The sequence below is a fragment of the Microtus ochrogaster genome, linkage group LG5 (genome assembly GCF_000317375.1).
Source record: "Microtus ochrogaster isolate Prairie Vole_2 linkage group LG5, MicOch1.0, whole genome shotgun sequence".
NCBI lineage: Eukaryota > Metazoa > Chordata > Mammalia > Rodentia > Cricetidae > Microtus > Microtus ochrogaster.
Window position 1 is genome coordinate 1339431 of NC_022031.1, and position 17752 is coordinate 1357182.

General features: G+C 48.2%; 1 protein-coding gene across 3 annotated transcripts in view; it reads right to left on the bottom strand.

The window, feature by feature from the left end:
* Positions 1–2388: 2388 nt before the first annotated feature.
* Positions 2389–17752, bottom strand: part of Pag1 (phosphoprotein membrane anchor with glycosphingolipid microdomains 1) — a 159254-nt gene continuing 143890 nt past the window's right edge. For 2 of the 3 annotated variants that reach the window (XM_026786694.1, XM_005361806.2), the window contains 3 exons: positions 14788–15374; positions 11187–11246; positions 2389–9638 (listed from right to left, as the gene is read on the bottom strand). In XM_026786694.1, the coding sequence (XP_026642495.1) occupies positions 9276–9638; positions 11187–11246; positions 14788–15374 (1010 nt within the window). In that variant the 3' untranslated portion in view covers positions 2389–9275. The remainder of the gene's footprint in view (positions 9639–11186; positions 11247–14787; positions 15375–17752) is intronic. The other variant, XR_003378244.1, reaches the window with a different exon arrangement.

The window sequence follows — 17752 nt, forward strand, 5'->3', positions numbered from 1 at the left end:
TAGTGAACAGAGCTGTCTTCCAGGTGTGTAAATATTGTACACTAGAACATGGGTATTAGTGAACAGAGCTGTCTTCCAGGTGTTCACAGATTGTATTTGCTGATGAGGAAAGGTGCACTGATAAGTTTTCATTAACAAAGAGACAATGTGGGTGGACATGGCCTCTTCTCACTCAGGCGTCCGTGCTCTGCTAAGTCCATTTGCTAAGTGTTTAGTGTCCTGTGTACTGGGATTGCCAGGCCACCTCTGGGGGAACTGTGTGCCCAGGATGTGGAACTATGTCTGGAAAACAAGAGGTCACATTGACCTCATTGAGCCGTCTGCCCTCTATCTCTCCTAACGGACACAAGCTGGCTTTTTGGAGAATTTTGTTGACATTGTGGAAGGCTGTTTGGAGTGGTCTAGAGAGCCATAGGATGGGGCTGGCCCAGAGAGGAAGGCATTGGGGATCTGGCAGGAGGGTCCAGCACTGACTGGTGTTGAAGGCACGGGAAGTTCTACATTTATTCAGCTGGTTTGGAGTCCCGGCATCGGCACAGACACTGGCACTGGCATTGGCACAGATATCGGTGTCAGCAATGCTCCACACCTGGATTGCTCTGTGGCTGGCTGACCCCATGGTCTCACGTTACCTCCATCTGACCTGCTCACAGAGGCCTTTGGGGACTCTCACCTACTGTGGGAATGGAATAATGCATTTACACATGTATGTCAAACATTTGAAGGTAGCTCCGAGGCATGAAGCTCTAAGCTCCAGTGACTAGCTGATAGTTTCAGTATTCGCCTTCCAGAACAGATGAATCAGTTAAGTGCCTTGATAAGGTTTCCTTGGCTTCTCTTTTTCTTTTCCTACTTTGATATTATGAGGATTCCTACTTTGATATTATGAGGATTTATTACTTCTTTTTTTCCTTTTGGGCCTGAGCATGAAAAGCTGTCTGTTTGGATCTCTTGTCTGTGCGCCTGCTCTGTCAGGTGGCGAGGCAGTTGCTCAGCCCCCTCCACTTTACTGGCACTTTCTGGGCTGGTCTCACTTGGAGAACATCTTTGCCTTGGTTCCCTGCCAGTTCTTCAGAGAGTCATAGCCACCGAGCAGATTTCAGGAGGGGAACATCCCAAGAACAAAATCCCAAGGCTTGATAGACACCAGTCCAAGCCAGGCTCACTGAGCCATGGAGGACAGGAAAGTGGGAGAATCTGAGCCAGAGTGGACACCGTTTAGCACTGAGTACAACAGAGGTGCAGTATATGTTACAGAGCACGCTTCAATGTAAAGTGTGTCCCAAAGGGCAAGGGGACAGCCGAGAAAGATGATTCTGCCCCAGAATGACATTTTGAGATGACTTTGGGATATACAGATGGAGATGTCCTAGGGACAGATGTGATGCTGGCCCACAGTTGGCTCCACACAACCTGAAGTCCAGCATTAAGATTCTGGTTAGTGATCCTCCAGGATGGCGGACAAGACATGCCAAGGATGAGCGCGTGCTCCCGAGGTCTGAATGCGCAGATCAGACTGACCAACCATAAGTGCAGATGTTAAATACTTAGTGGTTGACCATTCTTTAAAAGTGACACTATGAGTGGATTATGTCCCACTGACTTTAGGTCAGACTTCTCTTTTCCTTCCCTAAATGTCTACTCTGAGTGGGGACTGGCAGGCCACTTCGGGTGGACATGCAGTCTGCCCTGCTCCCCAGGTGACAGAACACAGGCCAAATTGCTGAGCTTCAGACTCCAGTTCCCCAGGTGGCCAAGGAGGATTCTGGGATTTAAGGATTCAGGAAAAGCTTTGCCTAGCTTTAGCTTTCACAGGAAGAATGGCCTTGGCCCTACAGGGTTATGGAAACTCTCATTGTCTCACCTTTTGGCTCTATGGCCAGTCTTGGTCAGGAGAAGACAGTCAAGCATTCAAGGCTGCCCACTGGGTGAAGCCCCAGGGTCTATGCCTTCCTTCTTCAGACAAACTAAGTGTCCTCTTGGAGTGGGGCAAATCTCTACAGGTGCCTGGCACAGGAGGGCAATGCCACGCTAAATTGTCCAGGCTTCCTGGGAAGTCTGTTAGCAATTACAAAACACAGGCGCTAAGCTCAGCATCCCACTGTAAGTTCTCAGTCGGCTCTACCCTCCGATCCTGACAGCATAGACTGTCCAGCAGATTTCTGGAGTCAGCCAGAGCTAGCCTCAAACACTGATGCTTTTTCTGCAGAAACCTGCCTCTAACCACAGCACTCTTGGGTGTGGTCATCAAGCACAATCTCCTGGCTCTGGTGGCAGCTGATGGCCAGCACCCTTTCATTTGGTGTGTATTAAGAGCATGTAAATCAGTCATTTTTGACCTTTCCAAATATCAAATGAATTTTAGCAAGCTTTTATATAAAACTGACCTTTATTACAATTTAAAAAGAACAAAGACAAGTTGATAAGTGCCTTTAATTACAACGTACCTGTTATTTACAAGTAATTAATTATACTTTTAATACACAACTTGAATAAGGTTCATTACATGTAAACTAGAAAACATCACAAGTTAAAGTCCAGCCTTTATGACTATTCAGAATTGACATATTACCATCAGACAGAAAACAAACACCCGTGTCAGTTCCTTAGGTACCATCACTAAATGGAAACTCGGGATCTGGCCATAGAAGAGAAGAAATGTGCCTCAAATTGAAACACGACAAGAAGTATTGCTATTATCTAACCCTAAATACAATGAGCTGGATCAGTAGAAACAACGCAAGCGCAGTTTATGTAGCACCTTCAAGGAGGGCAAAGCATCCACACTTATCTATGTCACCCTATTTGTCCTCAACATCCCTATGAGGTAGGCAGTGGTTGATTATCATTATCCCCATCTTGTAATATGGAGAAACTGAGGCACAGAGAAGTTCAGTCATTGCTTGAGGTCACATAGTAAAGTCGATGATGGGACAGGGACCACAGCCCTGTGCTCTTGTCTCCAAAACCAGTAATTCTCTTTAGACTAACGGAGGATTTAATTCAGCACATAAATTCACTTTTCCAAGAAACTGTAAAATGTGCTCTCCCCACACACAAACTATTGAAACACTATAGGCAGGAGCAAACACCCTGGTACAATGGCGGACAGATGCCATATTCTGCCACAAAGGCTATAGGAGTTATGTTCTTTATTCCAGGAGCTGATCTTCCTAGCTGAAACAGTCACAGTCTTTAGTAAAAATACACTCAAAAGGCTGCTTCTCCTGGTTTACAGATTACAGATTTAATGACCATACTACATTACCCACAAACTTGGCTTACTCTTGCGTTACAAAGAAAATATCTAAAGAACACGTTTACATTGTGAGCTAACTGTCCTCGTTTATACACATTTACTGTTTACACTTGAGACAGTGGTTCTCAACCTGTGGGTGCTGACTCCTGTGCGCGGCATAGCAGACATTTACATTACAATTCACGACACAAGCAAGGCTGCTGTGATGAAGGAGCAACACAATAACTTTGTGGGGGGGCACCACAGCATGAGGAAGTGCATTAAAGGGTCACAGCATTAGGAGGGTTGAGACCACTGCTTTAAGAGATTCCAAGTGGCTGGTGGGAGTGGGGCCTTATGTTTTTTAGAGACAAACAGAATCTGGACACTACACAACACTTAGTTCAGGTTTTATTTTCTGTCCCCCTTCAGAGTCAAATGTGTATTTGATACTTAAAAAAAAAAGTACTAAAAATACTCAGAATGATTGGAGCTCCAGGCTTTATCCCTATAGCATCTCTACCAGATAAACACTGGGAATGGTTGCGCACAGGCCTCTGGGGAGTGGCAGCCCTCCGTCAAGTAGCAGGGAACCGATATTCTAGACCGACTTTAAGAGAGGGAAAAGGCCCAAGTGATGGGGAATGTCACATCAGGTTCACCAGTGGGTTTTACACAGAAAACACGGAGCTGTGTCAGGAATGTGCAAAGTCGTCTATGTCTGGTTCCAGGTCACTATGTGACCTTTCCCTGGAGGCCTGAGAGGCAGGGAATTAGAGGTGGTCACTCCAGAGCCACAGTCAGTGGTTCCACGTTGGCTGGAGATCCTTGGTAGGAGAGACAGGACATCCTGAGATACAGCATAGACAGCTGGGAAGAGGCCGTGGGTGGGAAAGAGGCCCTGAGACAGATGGACAAATGGACAGATGGCCATCCGGGCAGGAGCAAGCAAAGGGAGGCGGGAAGAACGACGTCACACCCTGGTGCTTCTGCCTCCTTGAGGCACCTGAGTCAGGGACCCTATAAGATTCTGAGGCAGTGTGGATGGTTCTGCACATATAAAACCAAGGTTTGAGCATCTTCACTTTTGAAAACCTCTTCACTCCTCTGTGGACTGGATGATCAGACAGTTACAGAGATCCGCAGACAGCTGCTGATGGATCTGGGTCTTAAGTTACTTTACTATTCTTGCGTAAGGGGAACCTTTGAACTGTTGGGAACCCAAGAGACATGCTACGTTCAACTGCCCTCAGGAGGGAAAGGATTTAAACAAGAAACAGACTTGCTTATGACAGTGTATGTATCAGGCTGTCTTTCAGATTCTCCCGGAAAACATGAGGCTGTTGGTGACAACATGGCAGCATTCTCCTGCGCCAGCTCAGCGCAGAGTCTGAGGAGGGGCGGGCACCAACTTTACAGCACATATAAACTGACTGAGAGAACCAGAATAATGTAGAAACAGGGTCTTTCCACATAGCCCAGGTTGGCCTTGAAGTCAGATCTTTCTGCCCACTCTCCCATGTTACAGGATTACAGGCAGAGCTACCATGCCCAGCTCCTGGATCTTAAAACAAAGCCTACAGAATAAAAGTGACAGCCCATGGAGAAGGTCTGCACGAGGAATTTAATGACAGCCCACGGGGAAGGTCTGCACGAGGATAAATGAATTTAATGACAGCCCACGGGGAAGGTCTGCACGAGGATAAATGAATTTAAAGGGATGATCTGCAGGATCACCTTTAAACAGACTTGTTCTGTTCACCTGATACGAAGAATCTGAACAAATATTTCTCAGGTAAATAAAAACTTGAAGAACAATAAAATACACATATTTAAAGATAAAATATAAAAAATAAAAATAAAAAAGGCTTGAAAATGAGCAAAAATAGGATAAAAACCATACAGATGTTCTTTCTCTTCTGGACCATGGTTTTTAATATTCTGTTACCTAATTCCAGATAAAAATGCTAATTTTCCTGGGTTCTGTGCCAGCTTCTCTAAGTTCTTGCGTACGTGTGTTTTCAGCTTCTTTGATGCCGCCCGGTCAGGAATAATGCCCGGAGGAACAGACAGGCCCCAGCAAGGCAGGAGACACGGGTGCTGCTGTAAAGAAATCCACGTTTGATTCTGTCTAATGTAATCCTGTTTTCCCAGCAGCTGCTCACTAACACCAACATCACACTTCCCATGTCCCCTTGGCACAGTACATTATACTGTCAGGGTTTCCAGGGAATAACCTCAACACAGACTGTGACTCCAGCAGCCAGCCTAAGCTGTCGGTGGAGCAGAGACCAACACTTTCAGAAGATGGCACCCCGGATCACAGGGAGCATTGGGATTAGTGTCATTTGCCCATCTACGGAATCCTGCTTCCGTCTGGAATCACAAGACAGGCTTCATACATCCATGCTCCACCATCACCTGCTGCCCCTGCAGCAAATGCTTGACTTTTCACACAGAATAAATGAGATCCCCCCATGATAACTGCCTGGGCTACCTAGGAGGCCGCCCTGCCTGCCAGCCAGGCTCGGGCCTCCTCTGTTGCTGCTTCTGGCTTCCTCTCTTCCTTGACACACACTGAGCAGCACACCTGTTTACATTCCTTTTCTCGGAATGAATATGCATTGAGTCAAAGCATAACAAAGGCATCTTCAGACAGCATTGTTTTTCACTGGGAGAATTATGAACACAATTTAAAATCTGAATGTCTTCATTGGGAAAACCAAATAAAAGCATCTCAGAAAGGTATTCCATAATTACCCAGTGAAACTAATGGAGAATGGTTTCTTTTAATTCTGTTGTTATGACATAAGTTTATCACAGCAGTAGGATAAACTTTCCAGACATATAATAGAACACAGCCTAATTAGTACCAAGGCTGTGCCACAGCCAGCGACACATCATACATACATAGGTACATACACACACACGTGTATACATATAGTTTATCGCCGGTGAAGGCAGGGAGTGTTCTAATTATACAGGTGAAAATCAAGTTAAGTAAAGCACCCTGGCAAGCTGGGGGAGACTTTAGTTCTGTGTTCATGGCCTATTGTTATTAATTATTCAATTAGAATTTACTGCAGAAGAATCCAATTCCGTTGAATTTACTGTAGAAAACTCAAAAACTTTTTTCTCACAAAGATCATTGTATTATTTAGAAGTTTTACAGACTTACTGACATGATTTAGAAAAGGACAAATTAAAAATGTGCAGCTAACATATTTATAGAAATGACTTTCTTTTAGAATTTCTGGAACATTTCATATAAGAAAGCCAGCTTTTCTCAAAGTTTACACTTGGAAAGTACATGAAGCAGCAGAAAATGCTTTCAGACTTTTAAAAGTATTTAAAGAAAAAGAAATAGCTGCTTCTAATCTAGCCAGAATTGCAATTCTGATTTAAAGGGAAAACCTTGTGATTTATTTTTCTTTGGGCATGACTCACAGAGGCTGGGTATGCTCGGATGCCCACTGCGGAGGCCAGCGGCGACTGCCTCTGTGTACGGCGTGGTCCACTTTGATTATTACTTTCACCAGCTTAAACTCTGTAACATTTAGGCTAAGACTTTGAAGCAACCACAGGCTCTGTCCAGCGCAGACAGGAACACAGATTTTGAATCAAGTAAAGGAGTAAAAAGTTACAACACCACAACACAAAACAGAGAAACCCTGGGTAATCGAGTCGAACAATGATAGCACAGCAATAAATACACTGATTACGTACCGAGCTCAGCCGAGCAAAGCTCCTCCCTGCCCTCTCCTCTGCCCAGTCCCTTGTGAAGTCCCTCGAGGTACTCTCTGCCACAACTCAGTCACGCTGCTCAAGCCAGCAGCGCGATTTCAGTGCAGATTTTACAACCATGTTGCATACGGTATCTGGAAACTCGGGGGACATTCTGACGACAAGATTTCAAGATGACATGATTGTTTATAATCAATTTGTCTTTAAAGAAAGAGTTAAATACTTCAGCGCCCACACCAGCTTCCCTGCTGAGTAAGACTTTTTATAAAGCACAATCAAACTTCTGAGCTGGAAGATGCCTGTGAAGGATTGGCAGTGTGGCCAGCACAGGCTGGGAGGGCCGTGTGTCATGGGGTAGCACCATGTACTAGAGGGACCCTTGGGACCCGGAAGACGCTTGGGTCAAACTCATTGATACAATGGTGGAAGTCCGTGTTTGCGGAAGATCCTTGCCCTCTGCTGCTCCTGGGGCAGGGGAGGTGCTCTGCTTGTTACCGTCTGATCGGCAGTGGTTCCGCTTATCTGTGTGGCATCTTCATGGGTGGACTGGGCTGACTGACACCACAAGCCTGGCACACAGCAGCGACAAGGACAGTTCATGAATACAGGGGGATGGGAACACAGGCCGCAGCTGCGCCCTTCACCCTCCCAGTCACACTCTGGGAGTCTCACAGGAGGGAGAACAGCATGGTTAGTACGCGGTTAGAGTCAGAAGTCACAGCAGGAGCGAGGAATGGCCTGTCTGTATCAGTGCCAAGGCTTCCTGCCTGCACTTTGGCTAGGCTCCTCTAAGACTGAAAAGTGAACGCAGTTCCCAGTGTTGGCCTCGGAAGATGTAGAGAGATGATTGAATTGAAAGCAGGCTGAACTGGTAATCTGAGCTACTTCAGCCACTGATTTTTGTTAAATGAAGGAAAAAAAAAGTCTAACAGGCAATTTGCACTGGCAAGTACCGCAGGGTGGACACCACCGAGGTTCTTAGAGATGTCAGATGTTAATGAGTCTGAGCCCTTCGGCAAGTTCAAACTTCTGAAGCCAGAGTTTGCTCTCTTTTTAACACTGACAGTCTCAGTGGTGTCTGTCACTTCGACATGGTCATTACTGCATGTGAGTCACCAGTGGTCTGGGTGTTCTGGATCTGGAGCTCCCAATACCATTTGGAAAGCCGAGTCCTTACAAATCTTCAATGTTATGTCACTTGTTAGAGAAAAGAATAGAAGCTGCTCATAATTACCTAGCTTGTGTGCTTTACGGTGCCTTTTCAAACTGAGAGTATAAATCATCATACATAAAATCAAAATAGTTAATATATGTTTTCTGGCACTTTCTAGAAATTAGGCATGAACATAAAACATCTTATAAATTTATATAACAAAATAAATGTATACACTTTACTCTTAGATTACCATCGAAGACAGGAAAGTCACACATGTGGGCAGCAGAGATCACTGGGAATACAAATTCATGTTTGCAGCCCTTTGGGGATAGACACCATGGCTGCTGTCCGCACATGCGGTCTGGGTCCCAACATAAACATTAAGGCTCTGTTTGGAAGGAAGAGCGCTGGGCTTAAACAACGTCAGAAGTACCATGGTTGTCACTGGGAGTTCCGAAACTCTGACAAGGTTTCCGAACACCGTGGGGGAAGGTTTGAACAGGAAAAATAGGAAAAGCATCTAAAGTACCTCAAATACAGTGGAAAGATTGCAAGTGCACTGTTACAATTAGGAGAAAAGACCACAGAGCCTCCAGGGACACCCCACCCCCAACCTCTATAGCCTGTACCGTCCAGATGCCCAGGGACAAACAGGGAGATCTGGGAAGCCGGTGGGACCAGCGGCCTGTTCTTACCATCCTAGCATCCAGCAGAAGATGGTGCCAAGCCTGTGGGAGACCCTCCTTGGGATGAACCACAGACGTGGCCAGGTCATAAGCGGTGGAAGGCAGGATGATTTAGCTCTGGTGGCAGAGGAGAGCGAGGAAGGAAACCTGGCTCCACAGGGCGGCAGGTATCCCAGGCAGATGGAATTTCAGCACTGGCAGGTGGAGCTTCCCCTCCCAGCCTGCCTTCCTCTGTGGGATGTGGAGGTCACATCTACCTGGGGTTCCTTGTGAGCATGGGGTCCTGCCCTGACAGGTGGGTCCATACCTTACTGCTTCAGAAACTGGGGAACAGCTGTGACCCTGTGCTTGACTTGGGTTAACTAAAGCAACATGACATTGATGTCTTATCATTCCACAGCCGAGTGGTCCTGGATGAGCCCTGATCACAGGCTCTGAGACTTCTGGGTTGCTAAAGCCTGGTGATATCTCTGCAGTGCTGCAAGTCCCCAATACTCTCGTAGTCATTCTCCTTGGGGACGAGGTGGCCATTGGTCTCCAGAGGGACCTTTTCTTCCTCTCTGTTTAGATTGTGTATGGCTTCATAGTCAGGCTCGGGTTCCTCACTGGGGCTCCTTGCTGGGGGAGGTGTGCAGAGGCTGTTGGGAGATTTCTCGAAGTCTTTCACAGTGGCATAGAGGTCATTACAGGAAGAGGATGACCTCTGAGGGGGTCCCTGCATGGACTGGCAGGTCAACTCTGGCCCTTTCGGAGCCGGTCCGGGTTTGTGTGCTGACTGTCCGAGTTTATTCACTGAGGAATACATGGCCGAGATCTAGGTAGGGAACAAGGAGAAATGAACTGCTGGCTGGAGCGGCCTCCCTCCTCCCCACTAGGTGCTCCCTCCTCCTCACTAGGTGCTCATAAACACTGCCCCACCCCGTGAGTCACCTTTGTCATCCATATTAGTTCTGAAGTATGGAACTAGAGAATAATCACACTATCTTCCTTTCTATAGATTAGTCGTATTTGACTAACTCTATAAACCCAGTTTTGTGGGTTTCTCAGAAGACCAGATGGAGCTACCGTGGCTAGTGGAAAACTGGTAGGGGAAAGCTGCAGGCTCACAAGGGCTTCAGTGGGAGGGGATGGGAGGGGAGGGGCCATGAGGGGCACTCCAGAGATGGAGGTGTGAGGCACAAAGCTGGGAGGCCCCTGAAGGGCCTTGGCAACTGGTAGTACCTGGGAGGACGGGGAAGCAATAGGAATCAAAGATGACTCCTAAGTTTTGCCTTCTGCAGCCAAGGAGACGGGTAACATTTCCCTTCCTTGGGAAGGAGCACGTGGGGCCTAGGCAGTGTCATCTGAAGAAGGCATGCCTTGAACTCACTTTTCATCTCCCTACACTGTACTCAAGAGCTCCCAGCCAGGGATAAAGCCCCCACACTGGGCATTCCTCTCCAGCCACGTACAGCGGGAGTAAGGATGGTATCTGGTGCTCCGTGCCCCACTGGGCATCCCTCTCCAGCCACGTACAGCGGGAGTAGGGAAGGGGTCTGGTGTTCCGTCCATACTGGGCATCCCTCTCCAGCCACGTACAGTGGAGTAGGGATGGTGTCTGGTGCTCCATCTGAACCTAGCGCCGTGTGTCATGGTCATGGCTTCTACATTTGGGAGGCACCACATAAGTCTCAGTTTTTACCCCCATTCTTGGAAATCTATCATTTGTTTTTACTGGTGGCTTCAAGCAATGTTAGTCTTAGCCTGATTTCATTTTTCCTGAAGCGACCAGCATCCAACATTCCATTCAGAGACATTTTCCAATATTCTAGGCAGGATGAAATTCCCTACTCCCAGCCATCCTGACTTTGGGAATTTTCCAGCCCACTGACAATTTCCTTCTAGGGTGGCCCACCCTGGCTGTTGACTAAAGCGCCCTTCTTCTTTTCTGATCCTAGTTCTCCCTCCTCTTCATGTCTGTCCAACCCTTCCTTCTGCACTGAGCGAGACTGGATTCCCTGGAGTTGGTGAGACAGGGTGTTGCCAGCTGCCCAGCCTGGGCTGTGGAACTGAACTCCTCTACAAGAGCAGCGCATGCTCTGAACTGCTGAACCAGCCCTCCAGCCCCTTGATGTCTCTATTTTTTTTTTAAATATTTATTTATTTATTATGTATACAATATTCTGTCTGTATGCCTGAAGGCCAGAAGAGGGTGCCAGACCTCTTTACAGATGGTTGTGAGCCACCATGTGGTTGCTGGGAATTGAACTCAGGACCTTTGGAAGAGCAGGCAATGCTCTTAACCACTGAGCCATCTCTCCAGCCCCGATGTCTCTATTTTTTAAGCACATGTTTTGGTTATTTGAAAACAACTGAAGTTTACCTCCTCTTCTGTAAGATTCGGGTCTTCTTCCCGAGACTTGTATGACAAGGAACTAAATCTCTGTCAAAAAATACAAATTAAAGTAAAACAGTTTGAAACCGATAGCTGATCCTATCTACTGCGCATATATGTCCATGTCTAGACCAGGGCCTTCAGGGATCTCTACAGACTTCATGTACGCCCATGTCTAGACCAGGGCCTTCAGGGATCTCTACAGACTTCATGTACGCCCATGTCTAGACCAGGGCCTTCAGGGATCTCTACAGACTGCAGGCCATCATGTGTCTCTTGAATAAGCTGCTGGCACACCCGTTACTGCCCAGTCACACCACTGCTGTCCAGAGGTCTAATACTTCAGTGTGCAGTGGAAATCAGTCAGTGGCTTCCAAACCCATGGTTTTGGTTCCTCATCATCACCAAGGGAGAGATGACGGGCTTTGGGGAGGGTGATAGTATATCACCCTCCTATACAACACGCCAGCATGCCACATCTGAGAGCCTGCCAGTGTCACCAGGGAGAACGCCCATAGATCTCACAATTTCTCCTGGCCTTGTTTCCCAGTGATCCACAGATCTCACCCCTGCTCTGTTTCTCAATGATCCACAGATCTCACCCCTTCCCCTACCTTGTTTCTTAATTCTATAAGTTGGGCTCTGGCTTATTAACTATTTCTAACACTTAATTCTTGATTCTAACAAAAACATACTTATCCCATCTTCTCTCCCTGACTTTGACAGCTTGCTTCACCATTCCCCAGCGACTTTTCACTGAGCCAGGCCTTTAGTTACCAGGGCCCTCTCTGTCCTCCATCATCCCAGTTCCTAGAAATCCTTTCAGGCCAGCATTGTCATCCAAACTCTTCTATTTAGTATTTCAAGGATTCAACAACACAGTTGTGATGCAACTGTCTTTCCTGTTTCCCCTCCTGGGACCTCTCCTTCCCGCTTTAGCCAGTGTTACTCTGCAGTCAGTCCTAAGTGGGGAAGCTTAGGTTCCTTCCCTGTTCTGAGCCAGTGGGCAGGCCCTCAGAGTGGCCTGTGTCTTAGGTACCTCACTAAGACATCCTGCAGCCCGTCCTTCCTGCATCCCGCCCTTCCTGCATCCCGTTGACTTGGTAGCTTCTCATCGTCCTCACCCACCCGGCATAGCACCACCTCAGTCACCTATGGATGGCCCCGCTTCTGGATTCTCTGAGAAAACCGAAAGGGGAAAATACATTTCTCTGGACTCTCCCTTGCCCCATAACAGCCCTGGTGTCCTTCTATCCCCTCCTGGTTACCACACATGAACTTGCTTGGCATGCGCTGCTCTCGGCCGTCCCTGCTACACATTGGATTATGTCTCACACTGCATGTGAGTGCTATTCTGTCTCTCTCCCACTGTCTCCATCACCAGACCTTCTCCCTCGGTGGGGTCATCTCCACCAACACATAAATGTGTTAGACACCAAACAAACAGACAACTGTACTTCCAGCTCCATCTTTCCCTCACTATTGTCCAGAGAAGCCTCAGATAACTTTCCTCTGCCAACCACTTCAGCCGAGTATCTACTTTCACACTATACGTCTTGGTCCCAAATGATGACCACAGCAGAGTGATGGCTTGTCCTGTGTGTGCTCAGGTCTCCAGCAAGTCCCACCCTCTTTCCTGGTCTTTGTTCTTATTTTGGTTTCTTCTGCTCCTGACCCCAGATCCCTGTTCTTAGGACTCTTCCGGTCCTAGTAGACACGCCTCCATTGCCATGAGCTTAAACAGTTTGGCGGCTAGTTCTGAACCATGTGACTCCAGCCCCAGCTGCCCCGAGGTGTGTCAGCACTGGGGCCAGTCCTGATCTCTGGCGGAACACTACTCGAGCAGAGGACTGCGGCTCACCCCAGCCCCTGCCCTCCTGGGAGACTCTATCTTGATCTGCGGTGGTTCCTTGTGCCCACAGGCTGTGCCAGCCCTCAGCTCTCGGTCTAGCTTGCTCCTCTCATCACTTCTGCTGCCTCTGTCCTGCCCGGAGGAGCAGAGGAAGCTTTCAAAGCATAGATTATACTGTTGCTTTCCGCTGCTTTCCTTCAGACCATGAGGCCAGGACATAACCAGACACCCGTCTGCAGTCTTTGCCCATCTTGGCTCACCCCAGCCCTCCCTCCCACACCAGCCACTGAGCTAGCTTGGGGGCTTCCCGAGATCAAAGTGCACAGTGCCCCGAAGAGCACCTGCCCAGATTTCTCAGGCCCCCTGGATCCTGCTCAAGAATCCCTTCACTTAGAGGTAGGAGCAACAACTCTACCCCCACCCGACTTAGGCCCAATCTTCCTTATGTGGCTTTTCCCTTTAAATTGTGTTATGTCTATCTCTTCCCCCACTAAAACTCAAGTTCCACATGACCTGGGATTTGTATCCATTTATACTTTATTCACTGGGGTAGAACATCTAGAAGGCCATATGGCATGTAGTGAACGCTCAATAAAATCTTTTTTAAAAATATCAAACATTTGACATTCCTAATTCGGTTAAAATTGGGATTGTTTGCATGGAAGAGGATCCCTCTTCGAGGTGAGGGATGACCGGATCCTGAGATGTGGGTCTCTAGTCCCTAATGTGAAATATGGAGAACTACTCATTAACAATAGAAAGCAACCCTTCTATCTTCCGAATACTCACTAAGAAGAGCTTTGCTAGTCCAGGCAGCGTACACTTACGTCGCTTTCCTTGTCTTTGGTTATAGGAACAGCAGAAACTTGGATTTTACCGCAGCTTATGAACATGTTTGCAAATACCCCAGAGGTGCGTGCGGCCGCCGATTTCACAGATACCAGGAAAAGTTGAGACAAACTCAGAAGGGTGTGAAGAATGACTTCATAGACAGCCACAGGAAGGGTGAGCATCAGCAGCTCAGCTCCTGATCCCCCTGCCCTCCCTGCAGAGGCTGGACGTGAACTTACGACTGGAAGATAACCTGACATTTATCTCTGTAGATAACAGGAAACCTTATTAGCTGACGGAAGCGGGGTGGGCCTACTTAAACGCTGGGGCATTTCAACATCCAATGTGAGGCTCCCTGTGGCTCAGAGGCTGTTGAGACACATGTTCCAAAGGCTGAAAACTGCTGATGGATCTTAGACCTCTGCTGACTAAACTTTTTAGAAATTACTTAAAAATATTGCATAGAAACTAGTGAAAAATAAGACCCGTTAGTTGGTTTAGAGGAAAATACACACAACAAGCTGCGAGCAGAGACGCTGAACATCTGGACTGTCTGCACAGGCCAGAGTGCTTCCAGCTGTGGGGTTCTGAAAGGCTCAAGTTATGCTGCCCAAGGAAGCCACACAGAGAAGACAGGCACTGTGGGGCAAAGAATCTTGCCTATTTAGTTCTTATTTAGACACTAATATTGATCTAATAACATATAATATAAACGCTGGAAACTACCCAAATGAGATATGAGAAAGATTTTGTAGGCATAAATCTTCAGCATCTTAAGACTTAGAGGGTGAAACGGCCAACCACAGCTTACACTAGCCTGGGCCACATCTCATCATTTCATGAACCTGCTAGTATCATACATACGTCCCAGGACCCGGCAACCTTTCCCTCAGGACAAAAGCCCACCTTGTTGTGTCCACTGGTCCCCTCCGGAGCTTGCTCTTCTGCCTCTGCCTCTCCCTTCTCTGGAAGGTTTGCGTTCTCATCCAGAAGTTTAACCGGGACAGGTGGGGGGGCTTCCTCTTCTGGGTCACTGGACGCTCCCAGAATGCTCTCTGCGTTGACGCTCTGGCGGCACTTCTTGTTTCTGTCCACAGAGGCATACTCAGCAAAGTCAGGTTTGCCCTCTGCGGGGGCGCCCTGGAGCTCCTTCAAGGCGGACGTGGATTTGGACTTGCCAGCCTGGCCTTTGTCTGCCACCTCCTTGATCTCCTTCACAGTTTCATATAGGCAGTCCTCCACCATGTTCTCCTGGGAGGAGCTATCCTTGAGCACCTCGTAGGGTCCCTCCATGCCGGGCCCTGAGTCCCCCTCCACCACCCTGGCTGTGAGCATGGCGTCCACGGCGTTCTCTGGGGGGATCCTTGGCAGCTCCCGGCTCTGATGACTCTTGGGCTTTCCTGTGCTGTCCTGGGAGTCCAGAAGATCGGAGGCCGAGGTCTGAACTTCCTCATAATGCTGCATGCAGGTCAAGGTGCTGTCTTCTGAAAGAACTTAAGAAGGCGGGGTGTGAGCAGCAGAGGAAGAGCACCTCTTAATAACCAGTGTAGGGTGCCACAATGCTAGACCATCAAGCCCGTGTTAACTAACCTGATGCTAAGCCACATCCCATTCCATTTAAAGGGAAGCCAGCCTTGTATTCCAGGTCCATGATTTAATAAACGATGCGGGCTAGCTACACTCTGACTAATGGTTCCTTTCATTACTTACTGTTACTCCTGCTGAGACCCACCGAGGCAGCCTGACAGGCCACAGGATCAAAGAAACATTCCAGGCAGGGCCAAGTGCTTAAAGCGGCTGAGGCAGGAAGACTGAATTCAAGCACAGACTGGGTAACTGGCTTAGTGCTAGAGTGCCTGCCTGTAGCTCACACCAGGACCTGCCTCCACCCCCAGGCTAGAGAACAAGCGAAGTTGACAAAATACCAAAAATGGGGCATGCGTGTTACCCTCGTCTAACTGGTCCTTGCCTCTGAGGGAGTAGGCGCTCTTCTTGGCCCGTCCCATGTCACAAGTCACTTTCATCTGGCTGTTAGGACAGAGGTAGAGCAGCAGCAATGCACCTTAGGTCTGTATCACCAAAGGCCAGACACTGTGCCTAGGCCCCACATCCTTGCCTCACAGAGGTCCAGCCAGCATGTCCCTGGACTGCCTCTAAAATGGTAATCATGATTCCTGGCAGTCGGTCCTTATTGCATGGATTTTGAGTGTTGGCCAGATGCCAGGGACTGTTCAACCCGGTACAGACCCAGAGGTGAGCAGAATAGAATCCTTCTCTCAGAATTCTCACATCAAAACGACAAGTTCTTACTCAAGTGGACCTCACTGTAGGGAGATTAGAGACAGTGTACCAGCTGGGAGGGCTCCCGAGGCCTTCACCTAAACCACGAAACAAAACAAAACTCCAGCAACACCAACAAACCAAGAAAACCGAAACAAGAAAGGGGAGCATGTGGGAAGAGGAAGGGGTCAGTAGGAGTGTGGGTGGGGGGTGAGGGTAATGAGGGTGGATGTGATCACAATACAGTATATCCACGTATGAAAATGTAAAATAAACTGCTAGGAAGAAGAACAGAAAAAGAAACATGCAGGATAATGCTGTATCCTCAACACTCTGGATTTAGCAGTCCCAGAGTTCCAGCTCCTTCTGATCCCGCAGGACAGCTCCTGCTGGGCTCCAGTTATCTGGTCCCAGAACAGAGGGGCACTGGCACCTGTAGACCCCTGAGTTTCCTTCATAAAGGGGGAAGGAAGAAGCCTTGCCCTAGGGAATGCAAGCCACATGGGCAGCAATTGTTGCGACTACGCCTGTCAGTCAGTGTATACCGTGTGTCAGACAGAATGGTGTATACAGAATGCTGAGTGCCTGCCCTGGAATCACGCTCCTGGTTCACGTTACAGATCCCCAAGCTCTGTGATAATCAAACCTTGGTCAGGTTATTAATGGCTGTGTGACAAGGATGTGACTTCCCAAAGATGTCCTCATCCCAGTCTATGGAAACTACATGCTGTGTCACGTACCAAATTGCATGCGTGTGTGCGTGCGTGTGTGCACGTGTGTAGTGTGTAATCGGCTGACCTTGAGAGGGGTAGAGGAACTTGGTTACCTAGACAAGCCCAAGGGATTACACACGGTCCCAAAGGGTGGAAGAGGAAGGGCAGGAGGAGATTCAGAGATTCAGGGAGAATCCATGGACTAAGGGATGCAGGAGGCTGCAGGAGGCAAGAAGTGACTCTCCAGCAGCCCCTAGCAGGAGGTGGAAGAAGGCTTGCGGACATCTGGATTTTAATACTGCTCACACTTGTGACCCTGACAGTTGTAAGTTAATGAACTTTCTCCACTCAAGGTCTGCGGTGCTGTGATGCGCAGCTGGGGGCTGGAGACGGGGACTGAGTGCTGCCTGTCAATGGGGGACTCAGTGAGGAGTAGACGCTTTCAAGGTTGGAGCAGGTGACTCTACCCACTTCTAACAGCCAACAACCAGATTCCTGTGTCTTTATGCAAATTAGACTTCTGGCTAAGACTAGTGGTCATAGTGACCAGGTAGAGTAGACCCTTAGTTTCTGAGCTACCTTTTTTCTTTATTCAGAAAATAAAATCTTTATTTCACAAGTCTGGTGTTCTGCCTGCATATATGTTCGTGCATCTCTTGCAAATCTGGTGCCTGTGGAGGGCATTGGATCCCCTGGAACTGCAGTAGTGGATGGTGGTGGGCTACCATGTGGGTGCTGGGAATTAAATTCAAGTCCTCTGGAAGAGCAGCAGCAGTGGTGGTGGTGGAGGTGGTGGAGGAAGAGGTGGGGGAGGAGGTGGGGGAGGAGGAGGTGGAGGTGGTGGAGGCAGCTTTTTTCACTCACGTGCCCAACACCCA